Below are 14,908 nucleotides of genomic sequence, written 5' to 3'. Positions count from 1 at the left end.
GTAGAACAAACCCCTAAGAAAACCTGAGAATGAATTCCTTGTTTCTATTAATATAGGACTGACCCAACTAGTTACTAGATAGTGCCGACTACATTGCCGACCTGTAATGATGGGGAACGAACATCAATTTCTGTAGCCAAGGAAGAAAAGCCTTAAATCGCTCCTGATCCACATTTCTTCAGGCAGATATGCGCGATGTGAGATATTGTGAGAAACTAAACGGCGAGGCTCGGTAATTTGGGTCGGTTTTCGCCACGGGAGCCTAGATGAGGCTAAAGGTACGAAATTTATTTAAGAGATAATGTCTCCCATTTGGGGAGTCGAGTCCCATTTTACCGTCAAAAAACCATGGACTTCCTGACTTCTCTCCATAGAACAATGCCTGGATTGTTCGAGGGCAGTGAGATATCCCCCGAGCCGGAAAAGCCCCTGTCTCCGCTCCATGCGGCAGTTGATGCTGAAGATGTGGACCAGGTGCGCCAATTGGCTGTCATTGCGGACCCTGTCGATTTAACTACCGCTCTAAGTCGATCCTGCCAACGCGGTAAAATAACCAGCGCCCAGGCCCTGCTTGAGACGGGGCGATGTGATGTCAACGCGCTGGTGGAGGGAGACACGCTTTTATTCTTGGCAGCGAAAAAAGCCGACTTGGTAATAGTCAGACTCCTGCTTCAGCATGGTGCCGATGCCACAATCAGATCCAAGAACAAGCGGTCCGGAGACAATCCCCCGGCATTCACACCCCTTCACGGAGTGGCGGACAGCACGCGTCCTTATGAAAAGTTGGAAGACCTGCCCCGCTACGAAGAACTGATGCAGCTGCTGCTGGACGCTGGGTGCGACATCAATGCACAAGATGCCCATGGAAATACCGCACTGCTGCTCTCCGTACACAATGAGATCGCCCTGGTCCCATTTCTTCTACGACATGGCGCGGACCCGAATATCGCAGAGGACCGGGGAGGCACCTCCGCCCATTTCCTCCACCATCCCCTAGACCACCCAGAGTGGTTCAAAGGCCTTATGGCGAATGGAGCCCGCCTGAACATTGTTCGAGATGGAGATGGTCAAACCCCGCTGCATGCCTATGCGTCTAAATGCCAGCTGGGTGATCTCTCGCTATTCCGTTCATACGTGTCGGATTGGATGATCACCGACGGAAATGGCAACACTATTCTTCATACCGCCGTCGCGAGACATCTTCTCGGGAGCAAAACTATAGGGGAACTGCTGAAGCTTGGAATTGATCCGAACCAGAGGAACCATGAAGGGCAGCAGCCAATTCACATGGTCGAGGGCTCTGAACACGATGTCAAGGATGTTTTGGACATTCTCTGTGCAGCCGGTGCAGATCTCGAGGCTAGAGATTATCGTGGATGTACGCTTCTCACCAAGGCCTTGCATGGCACCCCGCAGTGGAATTGTCGCGAAATTCTTCCCTACCTCATCAGCCGCGGAGCCAAAATCAACGCCCAAGACTACAAAGGCAATGGGGTGCTATCATATTTGATCGAACCATACCGTTTTCGATACGAGTACTTGGACTTTTTACTGTCCCTTGGAGCAGATCCAAAAATGGTAAACTACGAAGGAGATACATTCATGCATCATCTCGCAGCCAATTTTGCTACTGTCAGCCAAGATAATGCTCTTTTGGCCATGATTCAACTCATCAAAATGGGTGTCTCTCCGACAACTCCTAATTTCCGAGGCTGGACGCCTCTGCATATGTTATGCAGTCAGTCTTCAGACTATTTGTTTGCGGCGACCGCAGAGGGAGGCAAGTCTGCTATTGACCTACTCCTAGATGCGGGTCTTGGTGTTGCTTTAAACATGAGTGACCACCAGGGAATTAGGCCTATCCACCTCGCGGCCACGATTTCAGAGCACCTGGTCTGTAAATTACTCGCTCGCGGGGCTGATGCTTCTGTTTCAACAAAGGATGGCCGCAATCTGTTGCATATTGCGTCAACTGCACGCCAAAGTAACTGCGTTGGGCTGATTCTGGCCCATTGCGACTCCAAGGAGCTGGTCTCAATGCTCAATGCACGCTCAGAAGATGGAAGAACGCCGTTGCATGTGGCATGTCGCTCTGGAAGACTGGAGACGGTGAACCTTCTCCTCGCATATGGAGCAGATGTCAACTTCGAAGACAAGCATAATCGTACCGCTCTAGATACATGTGCCGAATCCATTGCCGAAGATCAGCTCTGGCAGGGGGTCGATGATCAGGAAAATTTGATGAAAACGTGCTCTGCGGCAGGGGTTTTGGTAGAAGACAACAACCGGCCAAAACAGCCTAAATTGAATATGAAAACGCCGTGCAACAACACCAAAAGCTTAGGGTGGAAAGGAGAAATCACATCGGAAAGTTCGACACTCGGAGTTGGACGAATCGTGCGAGCATTGGCGTTTCATGGAGCCTTGGCATGCGAAAAGAAGTTCGGCACTGGTCCCATGTATTCTGCGGTTGCCGAGGGAAACGAGGAAATGGTCGTGGAACTAGACCGGCTATCACGAGAAATGAGCATTGGGATGGATGATTTCCGCCCCGTCAATACTGAGTTCTATCTGCTGCGCTCTCAGCACTTCCCAGACCTTCTCAGGGAGAAATTCAAGGAGTATGTTTCTGAACACAATGTGCTCCCAATGATCTTGCTTGGCTACCACCAAGAGGTTGCACAGGCTCTGGAGCAGAACGCTTCTATTATCGAGGATAAATCCTCTATGCCAGCAATCATGGCCTCGCTCGCGAGGTGGGGCTTTTCGGAACTCTTTGGCCGGATCGGCAGCACTATGACTGGCAACTGGATTAACGGTGGCGACACCAGTCTCCGTGGAGAAAAACTGACTCCGTATCTTCTAGCAGCTGGCCAGCGAGATCTTCCCAATCTGGATGTTATCCAGGTCATAGTCGAGAAGTTCAACGCGGATGTTAATATCAGATTTGAAGCAGACATGGTCGACAAACCCAAGGTGTACTACCAATCAACGATGGCACTGAACCGGCATTACAAACCAGGTGACACAATTCTTCATCAACTGGCCCAAGGTACGCACTGGTGGCATGAAGGAGCCATTCGATACCTCCTAGAACATGGAGCCGACCCCAATACCCGAAATCATCAGGGCAAGACGCCATTATGCAATGCAGTTTCACGGGGAGAACTGGGCGGCTACCGCCAGCTTGAAATCGCCAGAATCTTGCTGGAGGGCGGTGCCGATCCCAACATCCCTGCGACGTGTGGTTATACTCCGCTAGCAATGTCCGCGCATGACACCAAATTGTTCGACTTGCTGATCGAACATGGAGCATATCCCTCTCCAGATCACCCCATGGAACTTTTTGTTGCATTGTATAGTTTCAACAAAGACGTTGTCTCCGCTCTTTTGGAAATGGACCTGGACTGCAACAAGACGGCATTATCCGATGCACAGCCACATTGGCACACCCACCGTTTCCAAAAGGTTCCTGTAAACAGCGGGCTCATCCTGAGTCCTCTTCTGTACATCTCAATGCTACCATTCAACGAATCAAATAGCCGCGACCACGCCTGCAAGATGATTCGATTCCTACTAGAACGCGGTGCAGATCCATTTCTGCCTTGCGACGCGAATGAACTGGTTCTGCACCAGATTTTTGCTTCTGGAGGAATCATTCAACCATGGCTTGAGATGCCCAACCTGGACCTAACACGACGTGACCCGAAAGGAAGAACGCTGCTGCTGGCAGCGGCGAGCTGTGCGACTGGAACTGAATCGTATGCTTGCACAGTCTCGGCGTATCCACTCCGAGGTGGACAGCTTGGACCGGTGTCCTGGAAGGAGGGTGACCCCACGCGTGCAATGACCCTGTTTGAACGGGGAGCGGATTTGAGCGCTATAGATTACGACAACAATAATGTGCTACATTATCTGGCAGACGTTGACTGCTCCAATGATCACTTCGCGTCGATTGAAGTTCGACGGACATTGTCCTTGTTCGTGGATAAAGCCCCTGGGTTGGCACGCCAGACCAATGTGCATGGTCAGACGCCCTGGTCAATTGCCGCGGAGAAGAATTTCGTAGAGTTCATGGAGATTTTGCATACGGATAATATGCTCACGGAATGATGGTGCGAGGGTGCCATTTTTTTGATTTGGCTACCGAGAAGGGATTTGAGTAATCGTTGTCCTGAGCTGGTTATGCAAGCTGGCTATGTACGTTGTCATGGTTGTTTCGTCCAAGGCGATGACAGGTGAGCCCAAAGTTGACTCTATAGATGTTCTTTGATATGGTTAAAGTAATCACATGCTATACAAGAAAGCTCACTTCACACCTTTTGTAGTGCCTTTTTCGTTCTACACTTGTGGCTAATTTTTCTTATCATCCTAGCCACAACACCAACAAGGGGGGTTATATCTTAAACGAGACCTCTGAGAAGACCCCGAAAAAGATTCCGATAAAGAATTAGAAACAGAATACCAAACAGGAATAAAATGATCAGTGGACAAATGTGCTGCCGCCTTTTAATTCACATCTTTTCGGAACTGGAAATCCCATTCAAGGCGTGCAGTTTGTTCCTTGTCTGTTTCGGTAAGAACATGATCGTTCTATGTGCCTTTTTCCCGTGAAGATAGTCGTCACGAAATTTCAGCTTAAGCTATCCATTGACCCTGGGGCGGTTTGGCTCTGGTTTGCGGATAATCTCGATCCTTTGAGCAGGGATTTGAAGGTCTACGCCCCCGTCAGGCCTTGCATTCCTTCCCCAGTGTTCGATGGTAATTCGACCACGAGCATGCACGGTCATTGCGATGGCGACCTGACTGTTGGAGCTTTCAAGCCAAAATTCGATGTCTTGCAGGATTTTTCGTCGAGGTTTAGACCACGCTAATTCGTCAACGATACTTGGCTACTTGTTGAGTCCTCAGGCTCTCAGTTTCATCGGCATTAATGACATGTCTGCTTTATTGGTCGTGGTCTTTCTGCGGAAACCGCTTCCACCATTAGGGACTATGAAGATGTCTTCGTGGATTCCGGTCCAAGCATAGAAAACAGTATCAAATGCTCTGTCAGCTGCTGTGTGGGAAGTCGACTCCATCTCCAAAATAGTGGACTGAGAAGCAGGGTCGTAAACCTCCTATGATGGCGTAAGGAGCTCCTCTCCAGCAGAAAGTATTCATGGAAGGAGCTTTGATCAATATTAACAAGGACAAAAGGGTTGGATAAGCCTCCAGGTTCCTCACACTCATATTTGTCGAAATTTTGTCGCATTTTCATAAAATACTCGTCTTCTCACCTGTCCGTGTAATTGTGCTATATCAGCTGGAAAAATAGAACACAAAGCAAGAAGGCCTGCCAGATGCCCAGGTGTGGGGTGACTGGGTAAATTTGTAAGTATGACGACACGTTTTTTGGTAGCCTTTTGGTAGTCTTTGTGGAGGTCATTGTGGAGATATTTTCTGGTAGCAGATCTTATAGCCAGAAAGTCAAGAAGGATTTCCCTTGGAAATTTATGATCTGCATATCATTGGACCCTGATACCGCCTTCCATATCCGGAGCCAGGGCGGACTCCAAAAATAGCCAGGCCATGACGTCAAACCCCACACTATCAACATGGGGTACGCGCTAGACCAACGTCTGCTGCCCAGGTGGTAAATACCAAGCTTCTCCCCTCCCAGTTCATTTTCATTCATAATTGTTGAAGATGAGCCATGGATCACAAATGCCGGGACAGTTGGACAATGAGAGTCAGGATCTCACCCAGACCCCAGAGGAGCTTGATCCTTTCCAGACACTGAGCTCAAGACTGCCCAACACACAATGGAAGGCATCTTCGCGAAACGTAGAGGAGACACTTGCTAAGGGTCTGTCCAATGAAGATCTATGGATGTTGATCCGAAGATTTAACAAGGTTAGTGTGGTCTCTAGTTGTCGATAATATTATCTGACATGTGATTAGCAAATCTACCATGTGAAAGCGGTTCATGACACCGCTACTCTGAATTTGGATCTCAATCGCACTCAAAATGAACAGTTTCCACCCGAAAAGTTGCGTATGACGCTAGAGAGATTTTATGTCTCCGTGGTCGTCGGATTAACCAAGTTTTTTCGCCATATCACTCGTCTGAGATCATGGAAGGAACCAGTTAGAACGACAATCTTCTGCATGGTATGTGTGTCATGAGTATTTAAAAATAATTTGGATATTGATATCTTGCAGGGCTATTTTGTTGCTTGGGCTGTAGATCTCTTGGTTCCAACCTTTTTGTGTCTTGTTGTAGCCTTGATAATGGTTCCGTCTGTTCGGCTATTACTATTCCCTGGGTTGGCAAAGTCAGACAGCTCAAATAGAAGTACTTCTACAGAAGGACAAGTTCAATTCGAGGATAGCCTCACAGGTGCCCCAGAAAACCACAAGGGCGAAGCCGCCGAAGAAGAAGCCAAGAATCTGGTTGACAGCTTTGCCACCGTTGCTTTGGAGAGTGCAGCGGCAAAATATGGCCAGAAGGTGACTGAGGATGACCCAGACAGACCTGCACTCATTGAAAGCTTAACAGCTGCCGAGGCTGCAGCCGGAACATCGACTGGTGATTACCCCGAAGATACGACTAAGACGCCCATGAAAAAGAAAGTTTCATATGCGACTGATAATGTTATGCGCATTCTGAGCGATATCACGGACATCTATGAGAAATTCGCCAAGTGAGTTCTTTCTGGAAAGACACGTGAACACATGATTTTAACCATAACAGCATCCTTTCTCCAACACCTCCGTTCTTTTTAGTCACATCCAGACTCCGCCTTGCGAGCGTCTTTACCTTCGTGTCTATCATTGTACCCTTCATATCTAGTTATTGGATCATCAAACTCGTTGGCTTCGCACTTGGACTAGGCTTCTTCGGTGAACCAATCTTTACCTACACCCTTGATCTCCTGAACGCTAAAGTACCAAACTGGAAAGATCACCTCGATGTACAAAAGTACTATTCAACTCAATCCTTTTTTGCCGTTTTATTGCGTGGCTGACTTGAGATACAGGACAATTTTGGCTGGCGTTCCCACAAATGCGCAGCTCACTTTGACTCTGCTCCGAATCGGCGAAATCAATTCTTCGCCACTACCACCTGCCCCATCATCCGATGATAACGAGCCAGCTTGGCCCATCCGACGCAAAAAGCCACAGGCAGCGAGCTCTACCGATGTCAGCAGGCAGGGGTTTTCTGTTGACCTCCAGTCGACAAACGCCACCGCATCGCTTCCAGAAACAAAGGTGCCAAAGAGGAAATTTGTGTTCAAACTCCTTAAGTTTTTTCGGCGCACAATTGCTACGGCAATCAAGGGCCACATCGCCTTTGACCGAGCTATGGCCATTGCGGGATCAGCACATACCAAGAACCTGATTAGAATGCTGCAAAATGGACACTTAACCGCAACGCCCTTCGGGCCCTTGAAGTTCGATGCGAAGTTCGAACGCAAGAGAGGTGCGGCGGTCATCGATTCGTCAAAAGAGCCTCCTATCTTGTATTTTACCACTTATCAATCCGCTGGACTGGATGATTTACGCATCGAAAGTCGGAAGAAGGGAACTGTCCTTTTCCAGATTCCTGTCACTGAAATTAAAGAGCTGAAGAAGACGGAGGGACTGGGATGGAAGGGGAAATTGATTGTTGAATTGACTGCTGGGAGCAAGGAAGCTGCAGATGGTTTGGTTGTTAGCGGAAATGAACTGGGCCAGTCTTACCATCTTACTGGTATGAGATCACGGAATCAATTGTTTAATCGGTTGGTTGCTATTGATGCGCAGTTTTGGGAAAGTCGTTGACACTTGACACCTACATGGATGTCTAGCTCCGTGGTATATACTACATCTGGTATAGTGGGAGTCTACTATGAGCACCGGAGCCTTCTTCTATAGAATGACAACCTTGGAAATATTGTGTACAGGATCCTAGGTTGAAACCTCAGTTTTTGACTGACCAAGTTCAAAGCAGAAATGATTGAGCAGTCAATGCTCGGATCTTCTCACCAATTTGGGTGCGTAATGCCTCTTTAAAGCTCGTGAATCAAACCGAGTAGAAGAGAGATTTCAATAGGGACTTCGGCAACTACTGTCCTTGTGACACAGCCAGAAACTCGTCTCAGTCAATGACTCGTCCCGATAAAAGATTAGCATAAAAAGAGAAAAAAATCCAAATCAGTCCCCAAAGAGCGGAGGCGAAATATTCTTCCCTTGTTTCAAATGAAATCGACATAGCACCCTCTTTGTTTTGGGATTTGGACGTGGATGCATGCTTGATGTTGCTGCTACTAGCCACGGAGCGTCGGTTATTAGTAGAACGTCTTTCAACGGACCCGAACTAAGATAGACAGTAAAGAAACGATGAAGTAGTATTGCCTAGAAACTAGCTGAAGAACCCTTAGCCATAATTATCATAGCGGTGGAAGAGATAGCCTCGAAGATGACCCGCCAAGCATTCTGAGCCAACGTGGAGATCGGGGTTGATTCGAGTATTTGATGGGTGCACCCAACCACAGATACGTTTTTCAGATGATTTGCAAATAATATGTATTGGTAGAACTGAATCAACAATATGAATGGGTATCGGTGGAGAATGCTGACGGCTTTTCCCAAACGCATGTTTCTTTGATAACTCGCTGCTATGCGCTGTGTGCTGCAGGCAAACAAAGAAGCACCGAACAGGTGGCGTCGGGTGACTGTAAGCTAGTTGGGAGCTATGCAAACGACTGAGAGGATAGAGGCTTGTTCGATTTTCTACCAGATTGGTTTTTTAATATCTTGGGTTGGACAGACGGACGAGAAACCGTCCACTTGTTCCCTGCATTTTGCTGTCAAGGTGGTTCAAAAATCGAACATATGCAGTCAGCAAAGGGTATTACACTGCTTGTTTCAAGTGACACAAAGGACGTCTCTGAGAATGAAGAGATATAACTACTCTCCGAATTATAGAAATTGTACTTCGCGACCCACATTTTGCCTGAGGCACCAGTGTTTGATCGTCGCGACAGCTCAGCCCCTAAGAGTTTTTCTAATTCTTTTCCTATCAGACACCCCATCCAGCTCTCAATTGATTCCACAAAGCATAAAACACATCTAAATAGTGTTGATTCCACCAGGTTGAGACATCTACAAGCTTGCCTACCATCATAGACCCCCTCTACGATCTCCAAATCACCAAATCTACCATGGCGTCCACCGCGTCCTTCACTCTGGACGTGGCGACAGTCCTCTGCATTGTATTTTCACTTTCTATGATGCCAATCGCGTACATTTTGAGCAAGACCCTTGTCCCAGCCCACAGGACACGCGATCGTGTCCTCTTTTTCTGGCACGCGTATGATGCCCTCACCCATGTCTTCATCGAAGGCTCATTCCTCTACGAATGCTTCTTCAGCTTTACCACCGTTACTGAAAATAGAAGTGTGGAGCCCTTCTTCCTCAACGACCCAACCCGTATTTATGGTCCCGCCTACGGCACTGGACCTAGCTCACGCCTCTGGCAGGAATACGCCAAGGCTGACCGCCGATGGGCTGGCCCTGATTTAACTGTCGTCTCGCTGGAGTTATTGACCGTTTTCCTCGGTGGTCCGGCTGCGATTTATATCTGCTATCTGCTGTGTCGGTCGTCGAATGAGAAGATCAGTGCCAAGTCCCGTGGCAGTGTTAAGGCGACGCTGTGGCTGGTTTCAACCGTGCTTGCTACGGCCGAGTTGTACGGTGGATTTATGACCTTTGCACCGGAGTGGCTGACAGGAAGCTCCCAGCTGGCTACTGAGGATCCGGTGTACCTTTGGCTGTACTTGTTCTTCTTCAACACCCTCTGGGTCTTTATCCCTCTGTGGGTGTTGTGGGAGGCGGCGAAAGAACTACGTGGTGCCTTTGTGACCGCGGAGTCTCAGAATGAGAGGAAGACTCGGTAAGCTCGACCTGCGCGTGGGTATTTTTGGAATTCCTGGATGAACGTATGGCCGGAGCGTTTTCTACTTTTTTTCTCTTGAGAACTTTCGTCGGTCCATATCCATCAGGTACAGAACGAGGCTGGCAAAATGTCGCCACGTTGGTTAAGGATCGTGATAGCCTGTGTTGTGATAGAGTCCCCATTGTCGCTCAAGCATTGCCAGCTTTTGGTAATACATGGCTTCGTACATAAGATGTCGATGCATACGATCAAGAGTGTGAAAAACAGTAGCTTCCAAGGTCATCGCCGAGACTTGAATGTCCTATTTTGACTAGACGCAGCTACCACTACATATTTCGACAATGACGATGAGTCAGAAAATTGCCTACTTGGCCTGAGAGATTCCTAGACGATAGGAATCTATAAGGACCTATAAATACTTGGTCACAACTTCCTAAGATACATCACGGTTAGCGTAGTGGTTTTGATTCCCTCGATGTACTCATGTCTTCAGCTTTTCCCCCCAACTTCTCAAATTTTGTGCTCATAGCACCAAACTTAGCTGCGGTCCCGATTCCTCGGGGGCTTCGCTCAGACAGCTGGACCAAACCATGGTTATCTACATCCCCCGCCAGAGGAAACGGAACGTAAGCATCTATAAAGAGTTCGCCAGCTTGAACTCTAGCCCCGGTTTGAAAGGGTTGCGATGGAGGCCACGGATCTCTTGCCATATGACTCCTCTTGATTGACCATCTATCGCGGTTTCGATACCCCAGTTCGTTATCGTTCAGACAACTGAATAAAGGGATGATCTAATTTATTATAAGCCTTAGCACATTGCTATACTACCACACGACGAAGAGACAGCTTTACCTTCTTGAGTGCAGTGATTGCCTCTGCTGGGTTTGCCTTACCAGCAGCATTCCATTTCTTAAATTTATCGGAGCACCACGACGCTACAACTATGTAATCAGCTCTGGGGTAAGCGAGAAGAAAGATTAATCTGACGATGTAAGTAGCCGCGAAGGCGACTAAGAAATCGTGATGGCGACTCAGCGACTGCTATATCCATGGATGTGGCATGTTGCGCATAAAATCTCGTCCCTTCCACCTTGTCATCTTTCTTCATCCACCGCCGAGTTTTCTTTCTTCCTCCACCTAGAGGCCAGAGATCAGTTTTATCAAATATGGCATTCCTGGTGCCTATTTCCCTTCTCCCCCTCGTTTATCGAACCCCTCCTAAACCAGAAACGGGGTTTCAAGACCTCGCGACAGAAATCAAGAATCTCATTGTTCACTACCTTGATCGTGACACCTTGACGTTGAGCCATGTGGCTGCCTGCAACAGGCAATTATACCAAATCACTATGCCCGTTCTGTACGCGCATGTTTCTCTGGGAGCTCCTTCTAATTACCGGATTTGGCCCGGTTTGGCATGGTCCGCAGATCGTCGTTCCGTAAGTCGCCTCTCTTCAAAGAATCTTCACATTCTGATGCCGGACATGCAGATTGAAAGATTTCTTCTTACCATCCTCCGCAACCCTTGCATTGCGAGACTCGTCAAATCTCTCGATTTGACTGACCTGCACGACCTTTGCTGCGCGCACAGGCACTGTCATAACCATCCTGATAGAGAAGAGCTCGTTCTTCGACCCCTCCCTTTACAAGAACGTAAGATCATTATGGACGCCGGTATGAATTTACCATTGTATCCATCAATCAGGGCGGTACTGCGCCGAGCGCTTGAGCTTGATGTACCCCGGTCAGATGCGTTGCTGGCCGTTCTTCTGGGTTATCTGCCTGCCTTGAAGTGCCTCGAGATCAAGATGGAGACCGAGGATCCATATTATGATCCTCCAGTCACAGAGTGGAATCTGGTTGAACGTGTTTTGATCAGTATCGCAGGTGCACGCCCTAGCCACATGATGGAGGAAAATGGCATTCTGACTTTGCCCGCACCGATGCTGTCTGAGCTCACTCACCTGAAAACCGAAGTCGAAGGAACCCGGCCCTTGGCTGACATTGACGCGCTTATGGTGCTTCTTCAGATTTCCACCTTGACTCATGTCTTCGGCACTAAATGGACCAACGCACTGCGGTGGTTGAGACCTGGATTTCAAAAAGCCGATCGCCTCGTTCACCTCGAACTTCGCGACTGCACCTTTGACGCCGAGTGCCTTCAAAAACTACTCAAACAATCCTACAAATTACAAACCTTCATCTACGAACGCGGGTGGACCAAGGAGAAGAATTGGGTCTTGAAAGTCCCAGATCTCAGCAAGGCGCTTCAATACACACACAAGACCCTGACCTGTCTTGAACTCTCCTTCAATCAAAGTGGCCGAAAGATACACGAAGACTTGTATCTTCAGCCTCTCGACCTATCGGGGCTTGTTCATCTGAAGAGACTACGAATTTCGGCCGGCTATCTTGTCCAGACCGAGGAGAAGATCTCATCATTTGAAGGTCGCTACTTGAGGTTGTATGACCTGGATGGAGTATTCAACAGTGCACAGCCTTTGCACGAGTTACTTCCAAAATCACTTGAGGAGCTGCACATCTTCCAAATCCACGATGGTCTTGAGTTTATCCTCATGTCCGATAAGCTGTGCGAAAGTCTCTACAGTCGAATGTTGCCCATCTCATCCGAGCCTTGCCATTTCCAGCGCCTCAATGAGATCATTATAGAGGCCCCGTTTGAGGACAAAGGCGTGTACTTGTTTGACGTCCTCTCCCAAATCACAAAATTTGCGGGAGTTAAGTTGACAACGATTGAAAACTCCGCAGATTACGTCAAATCTTGGATTACCGGTGCTTCAAAAGCATCTTGTTCAGACAAAAAGATTGACTGGGGGTTTGACGGCGAGATCCAGTGGGCACATCCTTTCACTCAGCGAGGGGAAACGAATTTCGATCTCTAGTGAAGCAGCCCGAAGGGACTAATCCCAGACAGAGGCGAGGATTCAGATGAGATATCAAGCGGCGTTAGGAACAATTCCATTCCCATTCATATGTAATGAGTACAGAGTATGTAGGAATTGACTGCCTTGGAGCCTGGTGTAACTATAGATCGTTCGATCTACATGACGTAATCTCTCCACACGGGGCAGTGGACCTCGGCTCTCAAAAGAGATCACGTTCGCACTTTGTGGAGAATCCTTCCCACTATCTGGAATTATCATCACTTCAACCCATTTGGGAAATCTTTTTCTCATGCACGTCCTGTCTGAAATGGTTATCAGAGGCTGAGGGGTCTCGTCCGGAGCATAACGTCGATTTCCCAGAGCTGAATCTCGAACCCGAGCAAAGACATGACTGAATTTAAGCTATCCTACGAGTCTCAACTGGTAAGTTCCGAAGAGCTCGCTTCTTTTCCCCGCACGTCTGCACCCATATTTCTACACTGCATCAAATTGTACTGACATGCTCACGCATTTAAGGACATCTATCACCCCTCCTACCGCTACGAAGCCCAGGACCCGGACTGGAAATCTGCCGCTCTCCGTGGCCCTGCACTCCCTGCTCTAGGAAATGCAACTGCAGGTGCAGTCGGCGCAGCCATCTCCAATGTGGTCGTCTACCCTCTCAACGTCATCGTCGCCCGTCTACAGACCCAGAAGCAGAAAGACGGCGACTCAAGCGAGAAATCAGATGAAGACGAGAGTTCCAACGAAAAATACACCAGTGTGGTGGATGCTGCCTGCAAGATATATGCACAGCAAGGCATTGCCGGCTTCTACCCTGGTCTAGCGCAGGATACCTGGAAGACAGTCGCGGATTCTTTCCTTTTCTTTCTTGCATATAGTGTCATCCGCCAGAAGAGGATGGTCGCCCATGTAGGTGTAGAGCGAGCCGCTAAGAGCAGAAATAATGTCCTTCCGATAATCGATGAACTTGCCGTTGGGGTCTTAGCTGGCTCGTTTGCCAAGCTCTTCACCACCCCACTATCCAATATTGTCGCGCGCAAGCAGACATCTGCGGCGCGCAATGGCAGACACGCGACGAACTTGTCCACCAGTGACATCGCCGCTCGCATCCGCGCTGAGAAGGGTATACTAGGCTTTTGGTCTGGTTACTCGGCCACCCTGATACTCACACTGAATCCCTCTCTCACGTTCTTCCTCAATGAATTCCTCAAACGGACCCTCCTCCCACGCTCTAAGCGCGACAAGCCCCCTCCAGCTTTGACATTCCTTTTGGCGGCCTTAAGCAAAGTAGCCGCCTCGTCGATCACCTACCCCTTCTCTCTCGCGAAAACAAGAGCGCAAGTACTGAGCTCGGACTCCAAGGTTAAGTCTGGAAATGCAAAGACTCGTGCCTCCCTTCTCGCCTCCCTCATCCCCGAGATTCTTTCTACTGTCGCCACTATCGCCCGCAGAGATGGTATACAAGGACTCTATGCCGGGCTCCATGGTGAAGTGCTGAAAGGCTTCTTCTCGCACGGCTTTACAATGCTCGCAAAAGATGCAGTGTACGCCTTCATAGTCAAGAGCTACTATCTCCTTCTGCTGCTAGGACGTCGCTATCCCACGCCAGACGAACTTATCCAGCGTGCCCGCGAACAGGCGTCGGAGTATACCGAGATCGCACGTGAAGGAGCGCGTGACTTTGCGGAGAGAACGAAGGAGGGCGCCGAGGAGCTGGTGAACGCTAATTCTGGCGGTAACGCTGTTGGTGTTACGTCTTATCCCACAGGCGCTGCTGATGCCACCAGGAGTGCGCCTACTGGCATTGGTGCATTTTCGAGCCTGAAGGTTCATGTTTCATCCGATTCTGATGAAATCAATGAGACGGCTGAGCTGGTTGGTGATTATGTTGAGGATGAAGCGGTGGAGTGGAAGAGCCTTTATCATTGGTTCTGGGAGAAGGATCGTGGGCCGCATCGAGAATAACTTCCCAGGGCTCAAAGATGTGGTTTTAATAATTTTTGCAAAATTTTAAGCAGTCTTGTTACTGAAGTATATATAGTGTGATTTGATTTGATGATCTCTAGGCTTCTGTAGCCAT

General features: G+C 48.6%; 5 protein-coding genes across 5 annotated transcripts; all 5 read left to right on the top strand.

The window, feature by feature from the left end:
- Positions 1–378: 378 nt before the first annotated feature.
- Positions 379–4,113, top strand: Pdw03_3593 (Peptidase A2A, retrovirus, catalytic; the record flags this gene model as incomplete). The annotated part of the gene is made up of 1 exon (XM_014676533.1): positions 379–4,113. One exon carries the CDS (start codon positions 379–381, stop codon positions 4,111–4,113), a length of 3,735 nt encoding a protein of 1,244 aa, XP_014532019.1.
- A 1,575-nt stretch (positions 4,114–5,688) lies between these two features.
- Positions 5,689–7,832, top strand: Pdw03_3592 (uncharacterized protein; the record flags this gene model as incomplete). The annotated part of the gene is made up of 6 exons (XM_014676534.1): positions 5,689–5,895; positions 5,944–6,153; positions 6,205–6,686; positions 6,737–6,964; positions 7,023–7,735; positions 7,789–7,832. The coding sequence occupies 6 exons, from the start codon at positions 5,689–5,691 to the stop codon at positions 7,830–7,832; spliced, it is 1,884 nt and encodes a 627-aa protein (XP_014532020.1).
- A 1,356-nt stretch (positions 7,833–9,188) lies between these two features.
- Pdw03_3591 (Emopamil-binding) lies at positions 9,189–9,923 on the top strand (the record flags this gene model as incomplete). Its single annotated transcript, XM_014676535.1, has 1 exon — positions 9,189–9,923. One exon carries the CDS (start codon positions 9,189–9,191, stop codon positions 9,921–9,923), a length of 735 nt encoding a protein of 244 aa, XP_014532021.1.
- Positions 9,924–11,088: 1,165 nt separating this feature from the next.
- On the top strand, positions 11,089–12,822 carry Pdw03_3590 (Mitochondrial substrate/solute carrier; the record flags this gene model as incomplete). The annotated part of the gene is made up of 2 exons (XM_014676536.2): positions 11,089–11,358; positions 11,410–12,822. 2 exons carry the CDS (start codon positions 11,089–11,091, stop codon positions 12,820–12,822), a joined length of 1,683 nt encoding a protein of 560 aa, XP_014532022.2.
- Positions 12,823–13,212: 390 nt separating this feature from the next.
- Pdw03_3589 (Mitochondrial carrier protein, putative) lies at positions 13,213–14,793 on the top strand (the record flags this gene model as incomplete). The annotated part of the gene is made up of 2 exons (XM_014676537.1): positions 13,213–13,248; positions 13,342–14,793. 2 exons carry the CDS (start codon positions 13,213–13,215, stop codon positions 14,791–14,793), a joined length of 1,488 nt encoding a protein of 495 aa, XP_014532023.1.
- Positions 14,794–14,908: the final 115 nt, after the last annotated feature.

The sequence above is a fragment of the Penicillium digitatum genome, chromosome 1, assembly GCF_016767815.1.
Source record: "Penicillium digitatum chromosome 1, complete sequence".
Taxonomy (NCBI): domain Eukaryota; kingdom Fungi; phylum Ascomycota; class Eurotiomycetes; order Eurotiales; family Aspergillaceae; genus Penicillium; species Penicillium digitatum.
The sequence above is the reverse complement of the archived record's forward strand: the minus strand, read 5'-3'. Positions and strand labels throughout refer to the sequence as shown.